At 36.5% G+C, this 16,167-nt stretch overlaps 1 protein-coding gene across 2 annotated transcripts; it reads left to right on the top strand.

The window, feature by feature from the left end:
* The first annotated feature begins 174 nt into the window (after positions 1-174).
* LOC106125304 (proteasome-associated protein ECM29 homolog) lies at positions 175-16,027 on the top strand. Of its 2 annotated transcripts, none has more exons than XM_013322449.1 (37): positions 175-318; positions 410-528; positions 782-910; positions 1,188-1,306; positions 1,592-1,717; positions 1,841-1,952; positions 2,230-2,369; positions 2,628-2,724; positions 2,812-2,901; positions 3,315-3,400; positions 3,828-3,940; positions 4,150-4,305; positions 4,589-4,727; positions 5,151-5,267; positions 5,644-5,938; positions 6,115-6,289; positions 6,368-6,745; positions 6,955-7,298; positions 7,592-7,699; positions 7,969-8,082; positions 8,155-8,269; positions 8,734-8,917; positions 9,126-9,244; positions 9,489-9,658; positions 10,605-10,711; positions 10,871-11,000; positions 11,249-11,370; positions 11,846-12,065; positions 12,385-12,639; positions 12,966-13,155; positions 13,478-13,620; positions 14,021-14,172; positions 14,394-14,586; positions 14,949-15,087; positions 15,302-15,553; positions 15,676-15,747; positions 15,830-16,027. In XM_013322449.1, the coding sequence occupies exons 1-37, from the start codon at positions 267-269 to the stop codon at positions 15,958-15,960; spliced, it is 5,703 nt and encodes a 1,900-aa protein (XP_013177903.1). In that variant the 5' UTR covers positions 175-266; the 3' UTR covers positions 15,961-16,027. The 2 variants fall into 2 exon arrangements, with proteins under 2 accessions (XP_013177903.1, XP_013177902.1); XM_013322448.1 differs by having other exon boundaries at positions 4,586-4,727; positions 15,830-16,026.
* Positions 16,028-16,167: the final 140 nt, after the last annotated feature.

The following is a 16,167-nucleotide window of genomic DNA, read 5'->3' as shown; positions in this document are numbered from 1 at the left end:
TGGTTTTACTATTTGATAGGATTGGAAGACGGAGAAAAAAATGATTTTACCAAATTAAAAAGAAAAAAATGGAAACTTATTGAAAATATGGATGAATTTTTAATTGCTTTGGTCTTGACCCAAGTTTAAAAGTAAAGAATGTCAAATAATCGCCACAGTTGACATGAGATGTCAAGTCAGTTAGTTTTTGCCTGTCATCGTGTATGTAGTATTATTTAAAATATATATGCTATTCTTGACGAAATCTCTTTATTAAATGCATAAAAATGTCTGAAATGGAAGTTACAGAAACTGGTAATGATTGCTCAAACGATCTTCGTAAGTATTACAAAAATATTAAGTTTGAGATAAAGTAATTGATATTTCTTTTATAATTGTCTTCACTTTCGGATGCTTGTTTTCCTTTCAGTTCTTCTTGATCGCGTATTCTTGAGGCTAGGAAATGTGGACACCGATGAACAACTGGAGAGTTGTCTCAATAGATTCCTACCTCCTGTTATCTTGAAGTTATCATCACCTCATGAACAAGTTAGTTTGCTTTATATTGCATTGATTGTTGTTTTTTAAATAAAAAAAATGAATTTTCGATCAGAAGGTTATTGATATAAAATAATTAATATTTTTTATCCACTTATCTAATTATAGCCAGTAGTATTTACCATGAAGAAAATAAAAAATCTTGAGGTGTATAAACTATGAACAAGTATTTTGCTGCATTATACATTTAACTACTGTAAGGTACTGCTAAAAAGTTAATTAAACAATGTTGTTGCTATTTTAGGTTCGCACAAAAGTAATGGAGTTATTGGTGCATGTGAACAAGCGAATAAAATGTCGTGCTGATGTTCAGCTGCCTGTGCAGACCTTGCTGCAGTTATACAAAGACCCCGCTGCTAATAGTTTTATTATTGTAAGTACCAGAACGACAAATAACATAGGAGTTTGTTGAGAATTCATGAAGTAGCATCTTATGTAGATAAGTCATATAAATGAATAATTTATTTCACCTTATTTAGTATGTTGGTTCCAAATTATAAAGTTATATGTTCAGTTTAGCTAAAAACTTTAAATATGCATGATTTTGAATTTATTTTACATGTTTTTGTTTCAAATGCAAGTACCAGTATATCAGTTAAAGTTAATGTCTGATAAATTAGTTTATACATTGCTATGTTAATTTCTTCTAGAATTTTTCTAAAATATACATAACAATGGGCTTCCCACGACTGCCTCGGGAACAGCAACTTAGTTTGACACCTTCTCTGCTCGAGGCCATAGAGAACAAACCTCAGCCCCATCAAGATGGGTATGTTACAAATTTATTATTCTCAATACATTCTTCTACAAACATAACAAACTATAGTGCATCAATTGAAAGTGGTTTTTGACCTGTGACATTAAAAATTCTTCACTTTTTGTGGTCTCCGGCCACAAGTGCCCAGTCAAAGAATTATAGCTTGTGGGCTACTCCTTTACCTACTTTTGTATCTTTGAATCATGGATAATAATTGACATATTTTTTAATAAAATTTGACGATAAAGTTACTCAAATTATACTATTTGTAAACTAATCTGTAATTGTTTCTTTCAGGATTCTAATGCTTGTGATGCCTCTCCTAGGTGATATAAAAGAGACAGATCTGAATTTGAAGGAAAAGCCTAAAGTTTCATCTCTTATATTAAAGTTTGCATTGGATATTTTGCTGTTACCATACAGGTGCATAGATTTGTCACATCTTTGAGTAACATATATAAATATACTAGCATTATTATTTCAAAATGATATTAATGATTTAATATCTCTTATATGTGTTGGTTAACATTCAAATGTACTTGCCAGGGCTCTACCACATGAGGGTGAGAGTGAGTTCCAAGTACCCCCAGGAATGAGTATGAAGACATACAAAAGGATAGTGGGTAATAATCAATTAAATCCCAACCAGTTAGAAGAGGTAAGCAAAGATTTGAATTAACTCATTTTGGTGTATTGTCACATGATGAGTCTGTCTCGGGCAATAAAAAAACTTTATTAGGAGCCTACATGTTCTTTCAGGCTATATTCTATATCTATTCCAAATTTCAGCAAAATCCCTTTAGCCATTCTGAAGATACCTTTTACCAAACATCCATTTATCCATCCATACATCCATTTGCATTTAGCATACTGGTAATATAGTAATGAAAATATATGTAAATAATTTCTTATGTAATATATTAATTTCTTTATAGATGAAACTGTCAATAGTGAATTTTATAAGCAAGGATATATTCAACATGAATGATATCCTGTTGACATTGATTGTGGCAGCGGCTGATTCACGCTTCAGTGTTGCCAACCATGCAAACAGCCCGCTTATTAGAGTGAACAGGTAACACTGAGATTTTGTTTGTAGTATAATATTGTATGTTTTAAAATGTCATAACTTTTATGTGTGTGATAAAAACTATGTCACTTTTTGCAAATTTGGCAATAAATTTGATGTATTAATTAGTTACAAGAGTGTGCAATGATTTTTAGCTGCATTTGTTTGCTTTGTTTGCTTTGTTTTGAAATAGGTTTTTTGTTTTGTAAAATTGTATAAAGTCACTTTCACTAGTTATCATACGTCGTTATTTGTTATTTACAGTTCCGTGGACTGGTCGCAGCCAGCAGTGGTAGGTCCCCTGTACTCATTGTACCTCGGCACTTGGGGAGGTATGAAAGCGCCATCAGATGATCGTAAGGTATACAAATATATTATGAATCGCTTATATATATGAACTTTGGATGTCATGTTTTTCATATAAATAGTCTAATCTGTATAATTTTAGGTTGCCGCTTGCACCAGACTACGATTGAAGTTAATTCAATATTTAAACAAAGCAACGGGACCGGCTATCATGTTCCCGCATTGTGTACAGGTAAAATGTTCTCTATAATAAAATAATCAACAAATTTGGTTGTTTGTTTGAATGTTTGCATTGAATAGGCTTTGTAACTACTGAACCGAAAAATTTCTTCACTGTTGGGACGCTTCACTATCCTCGGTTGACATTGGCTATATTTATTACTAATTTTTTTTATAATTCTGCACGTATGAAATCGCTAGTATTAAATTCTATAACAATATTATGTACTAAACAGAATCATACTAATATTATAAATGCGAATGTTTGGATGGATGGATGGATGGATGTTTGTGTGAAGGTGTCTCCAGACCAGCTTCATGGATCTCGCTGAAGTTTACCATAGAGTTAGAGTATAATGTGGAAGAACACATAGGCTACTTATTACGTTTATTTTAGTTCCATATAATAAATTAAATTTCTTTCAGGTCGTGTTTTCGTCACTATTTGATGCAAATACAAACTCTCGTCTCAGGAATATGGCTTTGATGTTTTTATTAAATGTTATTAACAAGTAAGTGAATATACAGCGTGTCCCAAAATTCAACGATAAAACTGTTATAAAACGAGGGAAAATATTAAAAAAAAATCTAACTCATTTTTTTTTAAAGTTTCATTAACTTTTGTACCTTTTCTTTGATACCCTCCACCATATAATTAGACACTGTGGCTACAAATATGAAGATATTCCTGCAATCTTTTTTGGATTAGCTAGTTAAGTAACATCGCTATAAATTGCAGTTAAAAATTGGACCAAAACATTCGTAATTTAAGCACAAAAAAATAATTAACTTTGACTGTTTTCTTGAAATTTTAGAACATTTTAACTTTTCACCAACTTTGACATGATACTGTGTAAAAAAAAATGTACGAAGGCCACGGCACTAAATTATAATATATAATACATTCCATATGTAAATATTGTCATTATTAACTTTTAGCGGTGATTCAGAGCAGTTAAAGAAAGTTGGTGTTGTATTCTTGCATGGATTGTTAAAACTGATCAGATCAGACGAGTATTCTGACCACCATTCCAAAGCTTATATGTGCTTAGGTAAGTTTATACATTAAATTTATTGTGAATCGTTTACTTTGGTCCTATACTTTAACAAAACTAATATAGTATATTTAAAGTTATTGTTCTCTTAAGTCATTTTTACCCCTATTGATGATTTGATTGATGATAAGAAGTTATGCGCCAACTCCACCCTTCAGATTATGGGAAAATAGCATGGAATCATTTCATCTAGTACTATCTTCCAGGTCGTTTGGCATTAAAATGCCCGGAGACTATAAACAAGCAGTTCATATTATTGGAGGAGTTTGTGAAGAAGATTCCGGAAGCTGTGCCCGAGATGAAGACAGCGCTGCGTGATGCACTCCTCGATATGTCCTACGCTTACTCAATGCATACACCAGGTAAAATCATAATCAAACATATATTCATATAAATAAAAGTTTGTCTGTCTGTATGTGATATTGTATAAAAAAGCATTTTTCGTGAACACGATGTATTTGTGGTACTGAAAACGAAAAACCAATTTTGAGATTTTTTGTCTATTGTTTTGACTGATAGATGCTGAACATAGTCTGGATATACGCTTTTAATAAAGTTTTATTAAACTCCTCGCAGACGGAGTCGCGTGCGATAGCTAGTATATAATATACAAAGCACATTAAGTGTGGAATCTTTATTTAGAAGGTAAGGAAGAAGCAATGGAGACATCAGCAGCGGGCACCAGCAACGACATGGATGTGGATGAAGCGTCAGAGAGCAAGAAGCCTCGCCCCAATCCATACGACGAGCCGCAAGCCTTGGCGCTCTACGCATTGCTTGATCAGTGAGTGTTACTGTTCTCATTGTTGTAATATTTGTAGCGAAACATATTGTCATCTCTTTTCCTTCTTTTGATATAACAGAGACGATATATTTTAATACAAGTTAAGTTTCATGATTAGAGTTACGCATAGCTTAACCTGTTTGTGTTCTTGAATATGTTTTTCTTCTTAATATGAATTTTGACAATATATTTAAAGACCATTTAGATGAATATACAACAGAAAAATGTCCTGGATTTTAGTATATATTGTGGTAATAAAAAAAGTAATGTAATTTTCTCATTATGTGTATGTTATGTTAAATTATTAAAATATATATATATATATATATATGCCAGAAGGACACGCGGCTGCGCCAGCACTAGTAACTAGGTTGTCATAACAATGTGAGATAATAAGAACATGATGTGAATTGTTTTGAATAGCTACATGCACAGTGAGGATTCGATGATCCGTTACATCGCCATGCGGTACTCCTCCGTGGTGTTCCCTCAGGACTACGTGCCCTCGCGCTACCTGCTGCTGCTCGCCAGCGGAGATACGTAAGCTTAAACATAAAACCAAAAAGATAACAAGCCTCTTTACCACTGTTATTTATAAATGGATAGGCCATTGCATGGAAATGACAGCTTTTGCTTTTGTTACGATTTAAACGCGCATGTTGATGTTACGTAATAGCTAAGAACTATAAACTGCTACCATCAGCGCCAAAATGGCAAAAATCAATTAGGCACAAAATACTACTTCTTATAACCAGTCCATTTATAGAAGTCAGTGGTCTTTAAAAATTGCCAGATAATTATTTGTTTGCTCATTTAATTATTTTCTCGCCCTTTGTCTTAATAAATTCGCAATAAGTTATGTAGGTTTTGTTCCTTTTTCAAATAGTAATTAATTTAATTTATGATTTTTAAACAGTCAGGACGACATTGTAACCGAATCACAAAAATGTCTATACGGCACATCACGTGCGAGCGAGATAGAAGATGTAGTGAACAACGTGAGTAAGAAAGAGACGGCTGTTGTCAACTTAGATGAGGGCCCTGCACGGAAAGACAACGAATCAACGGCTGAGTTAAAAACTCCCAGTTTCAAAGACGTGGTAAATTATGTATGGGAACAGATACAAAAGAGGAAGAAAGGTTCAAACTCGAAGCACAGATATGTTATTGGTAACCATTTGTTGCAGTTTCATCCAAAAACTTACCAGGAAGTGAGTAATTTTTTTTTCATTATGATTGTGACCTTTTACAGCCTAAATACCTGGACTAATCTAAAGAATTTGGCATTTTTAGATTCGTATTTTTCTCCTGAATGCCAAAGGTCTTAATTAAATGAGGTCTTGTTTAAAAATAATTAACTCGAGTTTATTAAAATGTTGTTTGACAGATATTAAGGTATATGAGAATGTGTTTGAACCGTGATGCTAAGTTAAAAGATTGCTCAAACCATCCCAATAGTAATTCACCTCTGCTCGCTAAATATTTCCGAGAGAATTTACTGGAGACAGAAGTACTTGAACGTTACCTGACTATGATCACATCATTACTTAACGCGTGCCCAGGTAATATTATTTTGGATGAATAAGTATACAGAAAATATCTTCTAAAAACAAAATATAAAAACTTTTTTTTTATTTCAGAATTGATGCCATTAACATGCTTTTTGGACATTGTTGGTTGTGTACCAGAAATTATAGCATCAAAATATGTCTCTCTGCTACCATTCCTTATGAATCTCTTTACAACTAGCACGAAAGAGGATATACGTGATATTGCCGCGGTCATTTACGCGATTATTACAGCAAATACAAGCAATAAATCAGCAATTGAAAAGGAAATAAAAGAATTCGTTGCACAAAGTCGCGGTAACAAAGGTCTAGAGGCTCAGTGCGGTTATATTTCAGCGTTTAGTCATCTTTGTGAACGTTGTATAGCGCTGTCAAAGCGCGGCAAATTTGGCGGGAAAGGATTCAATCCGTCAACCTGGGAGCCATATCAAGATGGCGCGTTATGTTTGGGTAAGTTTTTTAAATTCATCTCATTATAATTATAATTGAACCGTATGTAATAAATTGTGTGTCTGTACTTAAATTATTTTATAGATTTAGTTTACTAAAAAGCTATGTTAATATATCTGTTTAAAGTATTTTTAATCTATGGTATTTTTTTTTTCTTATAAAATTACTCGTTTCATTTCAAAGTGGCCAGTGAATATTTTTATTTTCAGGTAATTTCCTCGCAAGTCCTCAGACTTTACTAGTCAGTACATCTGTTAGTTCAGTATCTTTGTTAGTAAGATGCAGCGCTTTGCCTTTACCTAATATGAATGCTAAACAAGAAGCCATGGTACATACAGACAATCCATTCAATGTTAACCACAAAGACATTGTTACTGACGATGAAGTAACAAAGTATACGGTTGCAGAGCGACTGTTCAGGATTGTAGGGAATCCAAGTTTACCTTCCAAAGTAAAAGAAAGGGCGTTGTATACGTTAGGTTTGATGTGTTGTGGTGAAAGATTGATATTTGCGAAACAGATCGTCAAAGGATTCCTGCAAATGGCTAAAGATGTATGTATTTATAAATTAAATGAACTAACTTGTCTGTACTTTTGTCCTAATCCTACTAATATAATAAAGTTAAATGTTTAAATGGATGGATGGATGTTTGTTACAAGGTATCCCCAGAAGTATTAAATTTGGCATAGATGTAGAACATTATTTAATTCGACATGAGCAGATTTGTTATTACTGTTGTTAAAATTTAAACTTTGTTTTAAAGTTAAGAATATCGTCGTCTAGTTAAAATTTAAAAAATCAATGATTTTTTTTACTAATTATATTTTTTTGATCGTTTGTTTCAGAGTAAGGAATTCGAAATTCATTTACAAATTGGAGAGTCGCTCGTGCTTTGTGCGGAAGGTGTTAACTCTAATGAAAATAGAGATTTATGGACCGAGTTACCGAGAGAGGTGAGTTTTAATACAACTTATAATATTTTCACACTAATAATTCGTATGGTGAAGGAAAACATCGTGATGCAACCTGCACATATCTGAGAACAAATTCAAAGATATGTGTGAAGTCAACCAACCCGCACTGGGTCAGCATGGTTGACTATGGCCTAATCACCCTTAACTTGGGGTAGGCTCGAGCCCCTCAATGGGGACGTATAGTGAGCTGATGATGATGATGATGAATAATTCCAAGTCCATTTTTTAATGTTCTTTGTTTTACACAGGGTGATGCAAAGATAAGAGATTTAGAGGCTTTAAAGGAGAACGATGAATTACTACAATGGCTGTTACAAGAATTGTTTAAGATAGGAAAACATCCTCACCCACATTCAAGACAGGTAAATAATTTAATTCCACACCAAGATTCTGGAGACTTGACTTTTTTAATAACATTTGATTTTAAATTCCAGGCGACAAGTATTTGGTTGTTGGCGTTATTGAAGAATTGTTCCGACAGAGAGCCAATACGAAACAGTCTGCAGCTGCTCCAGAATGTATTCATGGATTATCTCTCGGAGAATAGCGGTAAGTAACTTATTTAAATTTTTAATACTTACATAATAATAGTGTTTACGATTTTACTAAACATGTTCATAAAGCGTGTTCAATTATTCTTTTGAATAAAGCGTAGTTTTAAAGAATTGGAAAATAATTATTAGCGTCAATAGCCTAATGGTTAGGGATACGGATTACCGATCACGAGGTCGGGGGTTCGAATCCCGACATTCGATTATTGTCGTGAACGATATCCTAGCACAAGCTCTAGAGCTTAGTTGGAATGGTAAAAGAAATATTAATAAATTTACAAAAAAAAATCTGCTAATATTTTATTTAAAAAAATGTACTAGTCATATTAACCGTTTATTAGACCCATTTTCAATACTTACAAAGAGTTGCTTTTTAATAAGATGTGTCACTATTTGTTCATGTGTTTTTTTTATTTGTCTTGTATAGTATATCGTAATTTTATATACCGCTTTGTAAAACAGATATAGTACAAGACGTAGCTAGCAAAGGTCTTAGCCTTGTTTATCAGAATTCCGATGAAAGTCGTAAGCAAGCGCTGGTGGGTGATATAATTGAGCAGCTGACCAGCGGGAAGAGATCCGTGGCGCAGGTCACTGATGATACCAAGATATTTGAAGAGGGACAGCTTGGAAAGGCTCCCACTGGGTTGGTTCATAAACTTACTATTTTACTAATGGATGGATGGATAGATATTATCACGTAACTCCAGAACAATTGAATGGAAGATAGGCTACTAAATGAGATTTTTTTATATCACGTAGTATTTTACATTTTTAAATCTGTTGAAATTATTTCATGTTTTATAATCAATAATATCGTTAAATTATTTAATTTACTCGTATTTTTTATACAGGGGCAATCTTTCAACTTACAAGGAGTTATGCTCTCTAGCGTCAGACCTGAACCAGCCCGATTTATTGTATAAGTTCATGCATCTGGCACATCACAACTCTGTTTGGAACTCCAAGAAAGGTAATGTTGTTTATGAACAGGATCAAAACTTAATTAAAAAAAAATATTCCTAAAATCTAAAGATATACTACGAAATCTACTTAAATTCATGTTATCTTACAATTGTTACAAAAATCAAAATTTTGCTATGAAAATAAAAAAAAATTACTATATTTTGAACACCGTACATATTTGAAAATGTATTTAGAAATGTAAATACGATAAATACTGTTATAGATAAATGATAAATGTATGTATTTGTCAGGCGCGGCGTTCGGGTTCCACTCGATAGCGCTGCAGGCGGGCGCGCAGCTGACCGACCATCTGCCCAAGATAGTGCCGCGTCTCTACCGGTACCGCTTCGACCCCACGCCCCGCATACAGCACTCCATGGCCGCCATCTGGCACGCCATCGTGCCCAACACGCAGCACACGGTCAGTCGCACGCGCCTTGCACCTCAATAACTGGACTTCCTTCATGACGGTTTACATTATTCCACTCCAGTGATCGATATTATCGCTGGATTATAAAAAAATTATAAACATTATAGCGTCAATACCCTAATGGTTAAAGATACGGAGTTCCGATCACGCTCGGGTGTTCGAATCCTGCTGTTCAGCTATTGTTGTAAACTACATCCTATCATAAACCTAGAGCTTACTAGAAATGGTACAGGAAATATTAGTAAATTCACAACAATCAGTTAATATTTCAAAAAAGAAAAAAAAACATTGGATATGGGCAATTTTAGTGTCGCTTTTCATTTTCCGAGTTGTATTGTACTGATTACTACTGTACAGTACAATACAACTTGTACAGTACTGATTACGATCACTGGACTGGAATAATATAAACCAGACAACGCGAAGAGTGCGGCGAGATAAAATTAAGGAAACTTCTATGTATCAAAAATGTATGCAAGGCTCGGTAATTTTCCTGAAGGTACACAATGGTAGAGCAGTAGAGATTAACAGTGGTAGAGCCCGCTTTAACATCTTCGCACGAATTGGCCCGGCTCGCCCGGTCTAATACCACGACCACACAGAAGACAGGCGTCAAGTGAAAGCAATTCCGCGTTTCGTCTGATGAGTGTGCGTCCCGGAGGCCTAATTTAGTCCTCTAAGGCCTCTTTCCCTTCCCATCCTTTTCTTTATAAGGAAAGGATGGGAAGTGGAAGTGGACTTTCCGGATGAGAGGATGCAAGGAAAGGGAAGATATTTTCTTTCTTTGCATCCTCTCCTCCGTCGATCAAAGGTAGGCAACGCATATGCAATTGCGTATGTCTATGGGCAACGGTCACTTCGCTATTTCAGCGATTTCGGGTGGCCGCTCGCTCGTTTGCCACCTTATGATATAAAAAAAATGGTTTTTATCGTCCAGGTTCAAAAATATCATAAAGAGATATTGGATGACCTCGTGGCAAATCTGACATCGAACCAGTGGCGAGTGAGGATGTCTTGTTGCAACGCTTTGTCTGATCTGTTGAGGTAAGGTATCAATATGCTTGTATTGCTTTATAAAAAACGCAACCTAGAACTCTTCAGGAAATTAAAATCAATACATTTGTGGCATAGCTCTAGCTCTCTCAGAAACAGTTTATATAATAGCGAAGTCAGGGTTTATGTGGCTATGTGATGTGTTGTCAGAGGTGCGAAGAGCCTGCACGAGTCTCTGGAGCAGCTGCCTACGATCTGGTCGCAGCTGTTCCGCGTCATGGATGACGTGCACGAGGGCACGCGTCTCGCAGCTACAGCCACCGCTACAGTACTTTCTAAGGTAATATTTAGAATCATCATCAGCAGCTCTGTCCCCACTGAGGAGCTCAGAGCCTACCCTAGGGGTGACTAGGCTATAGTCAACCACGCTGGTCCAGTGTGAGTTGACTTCACACATATCTGAATTTCTTTCCAAATATGTGCAGATTGCATCACGATGTTTTCCTTCACTGCGAGAACGTCGATTAGAACTTTATGTCCTCTTCAAAATGACACGTAAGAACGGTTTGTTTGTTTGTTTGTGTGTAGCTGTGCGTGCAGGCGTGCGATGTAGCGCAGGGCAAGGACGGCAAGCGTGTGGTGGACGCCATCCTGCCCGTACTGCTTGATAATGGCATCACCAACCTCGTCAAAGAAGTCAGGAGTGTCAGGTACGCACGATATTACATCTTACTAATAATGTAATCTTCTTCTTATTAATATTACAAATCCGAATGTTTAGATGGATGGATGAATGTTTGTTTGAAGGTATCTCCAAAATGACTGAACGGATCTCGATGAAATTTACTATACATCTAAAACACAGTCTGGAATAAGATATTGGCTAGTTAAAGGCTAGGTAAAACTATTTTTATTTTAAATTCCGCACGGACGCAGTCGCGGCCAACCACTAGGTATCCATATTAAATTGTATGAATTTGTATGTATTCATAATGGTTATTGTCTCTTTTTGCATAAATAAACTATTAATTTTCTTGATGAAATAGCTGGTTAGTACTATCAAACCAATTCTTTTTTTTAAAGGTAGCCGAAGTACTCATTTCCTTTTGTACGACCCACTTTTACGTTAAGACCTAGGTCGCTTTTTGAGTTAGTAATGTGACAGAGGTTGTATGTGGTCCCCAGCCTGCTGACGGTGTCCCGGCTGGTGACATCATGCGGGGAGCAGGTGTCAGGGTTCGTGTCGCGGCTGGTGCCGGCGCTGGTGTGTGCGGCGGGCGAGTTGGAGTCCGCGCGCCTCTCACACCTCAGCACCGTGCTCGCTGACTCCAGCACAAGGGAGGTGCTCGATGACCTGCGAGCTAATGCCACCAAGCATCACTATACTACCGATACTGTTGTCAAGGTTTGTCTCACTGACTGATTTCCTGCCTGACGTTACTGTTTTTTTATACAATAGTCTGCTAATAAGAAGGCAAACGCGTAAATTGCCACCTTGTTTCGCCAAAATAGCGAAGTGACCGTTGCCTAAGACATCCGCATTTTCCGATGCGTGCAATACGTTTAATAAACAGAGGGGAAGCAGGATATTTCCTCTTTCTCTGCGTTCTTCGCTAAATCCATGTCCCCTTCTTGTCCTACAATCTTTTAATGAATTTAGTCATTTTATTCGTATTTAGGATATAAATTCTTCGTTGTTATTTGATATCAAAGTTTATTTCCAGTGCATGCCATACATCACAATAGACAGTATGAAGGAGATGCTCCCCAAGATGTTGGAGCTGATGAAGTCCCCGCAGCTGGGCACGAAGGTTGCCTGCGCGCATTTCATAGTCCTGTCTGCGCACTATCTGCGCACAGACCTCGAGCCAGTCGCCGGCAAGCTGATGACACATCTACTGAATGGGGCCTTCGACAGAAACCCTACTGTTAGGAAGAACTATGCGGAGGCGCTTGGACAGGTTTCTGCCTTCGCTAAGGTAAGGTTTTCTATGATTAAACTTAATATAATTTTTATTATCAATCATACGTACAAAATAATAAAACGTGAGTCGAAAGTCAGAATACAGCTATGAGATGATAAAATATTGTCTTGATTTACTAGGCCTTTAGGTACACGAAAGTTCAAAGATTTTCTTGGACTTTACGTGAAATATTTTAGCAAAACTATGTTACAAATAAGTTTCCGCCAGCGGAATATTATAATGTAAAGAAGAGAGACGGAAAGAGATAGTTTAAATTACTTATATTGTTTATTTACATAATTTTTATTTACTTGTACTAATAAAGGTAAACTTGTGTTTAGAGCCAGTCTATAGAGAAGTTGATGAAGAAATTAATAAACTTGTACGAAACTAAAGAAGATGATGTGTCTCGCTCTGCGGTGGCGCTGATGCTGCGCGCCGTCGCCAAGGCCAAGGCGGACCATCTCAAGGACAATGAAGAAATACTTGCACCGGTCGTCTTCCTAGCCATGCATGCGCCTAAAGATGAAGGTAAATGTCATGAGCGTCGCCAGCCGATGACCTAGACTCGGTGTACGGGGGGGGGGGGGGGGACTACCATTAATATGGTCTTATTCGTAGTAGTTTTTATATATATTTTACAATTTTTAATTCTCTAAGCTATATATCAAATATATATATCAAAATATAATATATATATATATATCAAAATAATTATAATAAATAGAAAAAAAAATTGAAACATGTTATTCTATTAAGATAACTTTGATGTAGTTATGAATTAATTTAAAATAGGCAATTGTAGCTTCCTCACGTGATGTTTGTATACTGATATAATAGTATTGTGTATCAGAGTCGAGTACCGTGGAGATGTTCGAGGAGTTGTGGAGCGAGCTGAGCCCGGCGCGCGAGAGCGGCATGCGCCGGCACCTGCCCGCACTGCGCGCGCACCTCGAGGCCGCGCTCGCCGCCACCAGCTGGACCAAGAAGATACAGGTCACACATCTCTCTGTCTCCCTCTTCCTCATACTCACAACATTGTCTTCCTCTCTCTCTTACACTGAGTTTGGACTGACGTCACACTTGTATGGCTATCCCTTTTACTCTATTTGAAAGGACAAAGACCACAATATGGTTTACTGATGTCGCAAATTATATTTATTCTTTATACGTAATCTTACAAATGTATCTACTCCCTTTTTCTATCTCTCTCTATGGGACTGTTTCTCATTTCTAAGGATTGCGACTGCTCTTTGTGACTTTTTCTCTCACAATATTCTCATTGTTTACTTTACAGGATACATAATTGTCTTATACTGTACTATTAATATAGCCTTTTTTGTTAAAAGTATTTAACGGAAGGTAAGCAAATTTAAGATTTTCCTATTTTTTACAGGGTGCAACTGCCATAAAGACGTTATGCGCGGAGGTGTCGTGCGGACTGGGCACACAGCGGGAACCTCTGCTGCGAGCCGCGCTGGCCGCCGCACATGGCAAGACATTCGACGGCAAGCATCATCTGCTTGATGCTCTTGCTGATCTCTGCACGTTAGTTTATATAAATGCGAATGTTTGTTAGAAGGTATCTCCAGAACGGCTGAATAGTTCTCGCTGAAATTTGGCATAGATGAAGAACATAAAAGCTACTAAGTTTTTTCTTAATTTCTCACGGACGGATCGCGGGCAACAGTCAATACATAGAAGAATAATCTATACGTTTGTTTATTTGTTTGTTAGGATTTTTTATATATTCCTTGTTTTATTTGCAGTGTCAAAGAGGGCGAGGCTCCACTAAACCCGACATTAGCCAGTGAATGTGTGAACGCGTTGTTGGCGGAGTGCCGCAAGCCGGACCCGGGACACAAGCGACGTGCGCTGGCGGCACTCGGGCGCGCGCTGGCCGCCACACACTGCGACGTCTTCCAACATGTATATGACATTGTTAAAGTCATATTGTCAAAGGTAACAAGCATTTATCGGCTCTAGGATAGTTATAGAGAAAAAGATTTAGATTCTGTATTTGTAAAATAAAGTGTAACTAACATGACACAAGAACGGCTGTACCGTTTTGACTGAAATTTGATCGGGTGGTAACTTTGAACCAGCTGACGGACATAGCATACTTTTATATACTAATTAAGAATAAATTTTTACCAATACTTAAATGGCGTTTTCTTAGATGGGTCGGAAAATAAATTTTTAACTATGCATGTGTCACTACACATACGTATTGTTGGAATTTATACCTAAACTAAAATTATATTTCACTAATTTTATCCACAAAACGACTGTTTTAAATTAATTATTGTTTTTACTATGGTCAGGACGAGTCGTCAATGGACAAGGATTCGGACGATGAGGATAACGAAGGTGCTCGGCGGCGCGCGGAGCAGCTCACCGCGCTCAAGGAAGCTGCTTACGAGCTGCTTGGCAACGCCTGGCCCAAGGACCCGCAAACACAAGGTACAGACCCAATTACCTGCACTTGGAAAGGCTACACACCGTGATATCTTGTGCCTATTTGATTTTCACTTCTTGACGATGATGGCAGGTGCTTGTAGCCTGAAGTTATAACTGTCAGTAGCATCATCAGGCGTGTCAAATCTGAACGAACCGTAGAAAATATTTTCTTTGATCTTAAGCTGTCTCTGTAATCTTTTAATTTTCATTGTTACAGATAAATACCAGGAGGAATTCTTCGAGCATTGTGCGCAATGTTACGCGAGCTCCACACGGTCGACACAACTCGCCGTGTTGCGGTCCATGGCTAGTGTGTTACCACGTCTTGAAGTGCTGCGTGGTCGCGGACAGCCGATGGACACTGATACTGACAATGCCACCCCTACTAATGCCACCATTGCCACAGATCGCGATAAAGCGATTACCAACATCAATACTCATGCAGCTAAAGTCGTTGATTATACACTTAGTATGTATTATTCGAATCAATAAAAATTTTACCTGTACTTTCCAATGTATCAACTTAAAAAGGATGTATTTACCATTGAAATTAATTTCTAATATATATATTTTAATATGTTTTTATTACAGAGAACAGTAATCAAGTGAGACATCGAAAGGACGCTCTTAATATCCTAGAGATATTAATAAAACAGTTAACTGGTAAGTAATATTTTTACAATAGCGAATTTAATGGTTAAATTCATTAATGTTAATCGCTAAATTATATATCTTTGTGTTCTAGAGCTAAACAAGACAGAAGAACTAAATATTCTTAAAGAGATCTACCATACGTATGCGCCGGATCTCGCTAAGGATTCATCGCACGAGTTAAGAACCAAAGTGGAAAGTATTAAAACTTATATTAATAAGTAATGTTACCATTTTTAATGACAGGAGTGTAATAAATTTAATGAAGTATAATAAATGATTCTTATCACATTAAATATAAATAATTTTTAGTATTATAATATAAAATTTTAACCTCTGAAGCTCCCATATACATAAGCCAACTTCTAGTCAAAGTCTCATCAAAATTGGTCTAGCCATTTCGGAGATGTATAATATTAACTAGAGTTCTTA

This window comes from Papilio xuthus, unplaced genomic scaffold, assembly GCF_000836235.2.
Source record: "Papilio xuthus unplaced genomic scaffold, Pxut_1.1 DF825928.1, whole genome shotgun sequence".
Lineage (NCBI taxonomy): Eukaryota > Metazoa > Arthropoda > Insecta > Lepidoptera > Papilionidae > Papilio > Papilio xuthus.
The sequence above is the reverse complement of the archived record's forward strand: the minus strand, read 5'-3'. Positions and strand labels throughout refer to the sequence as shown.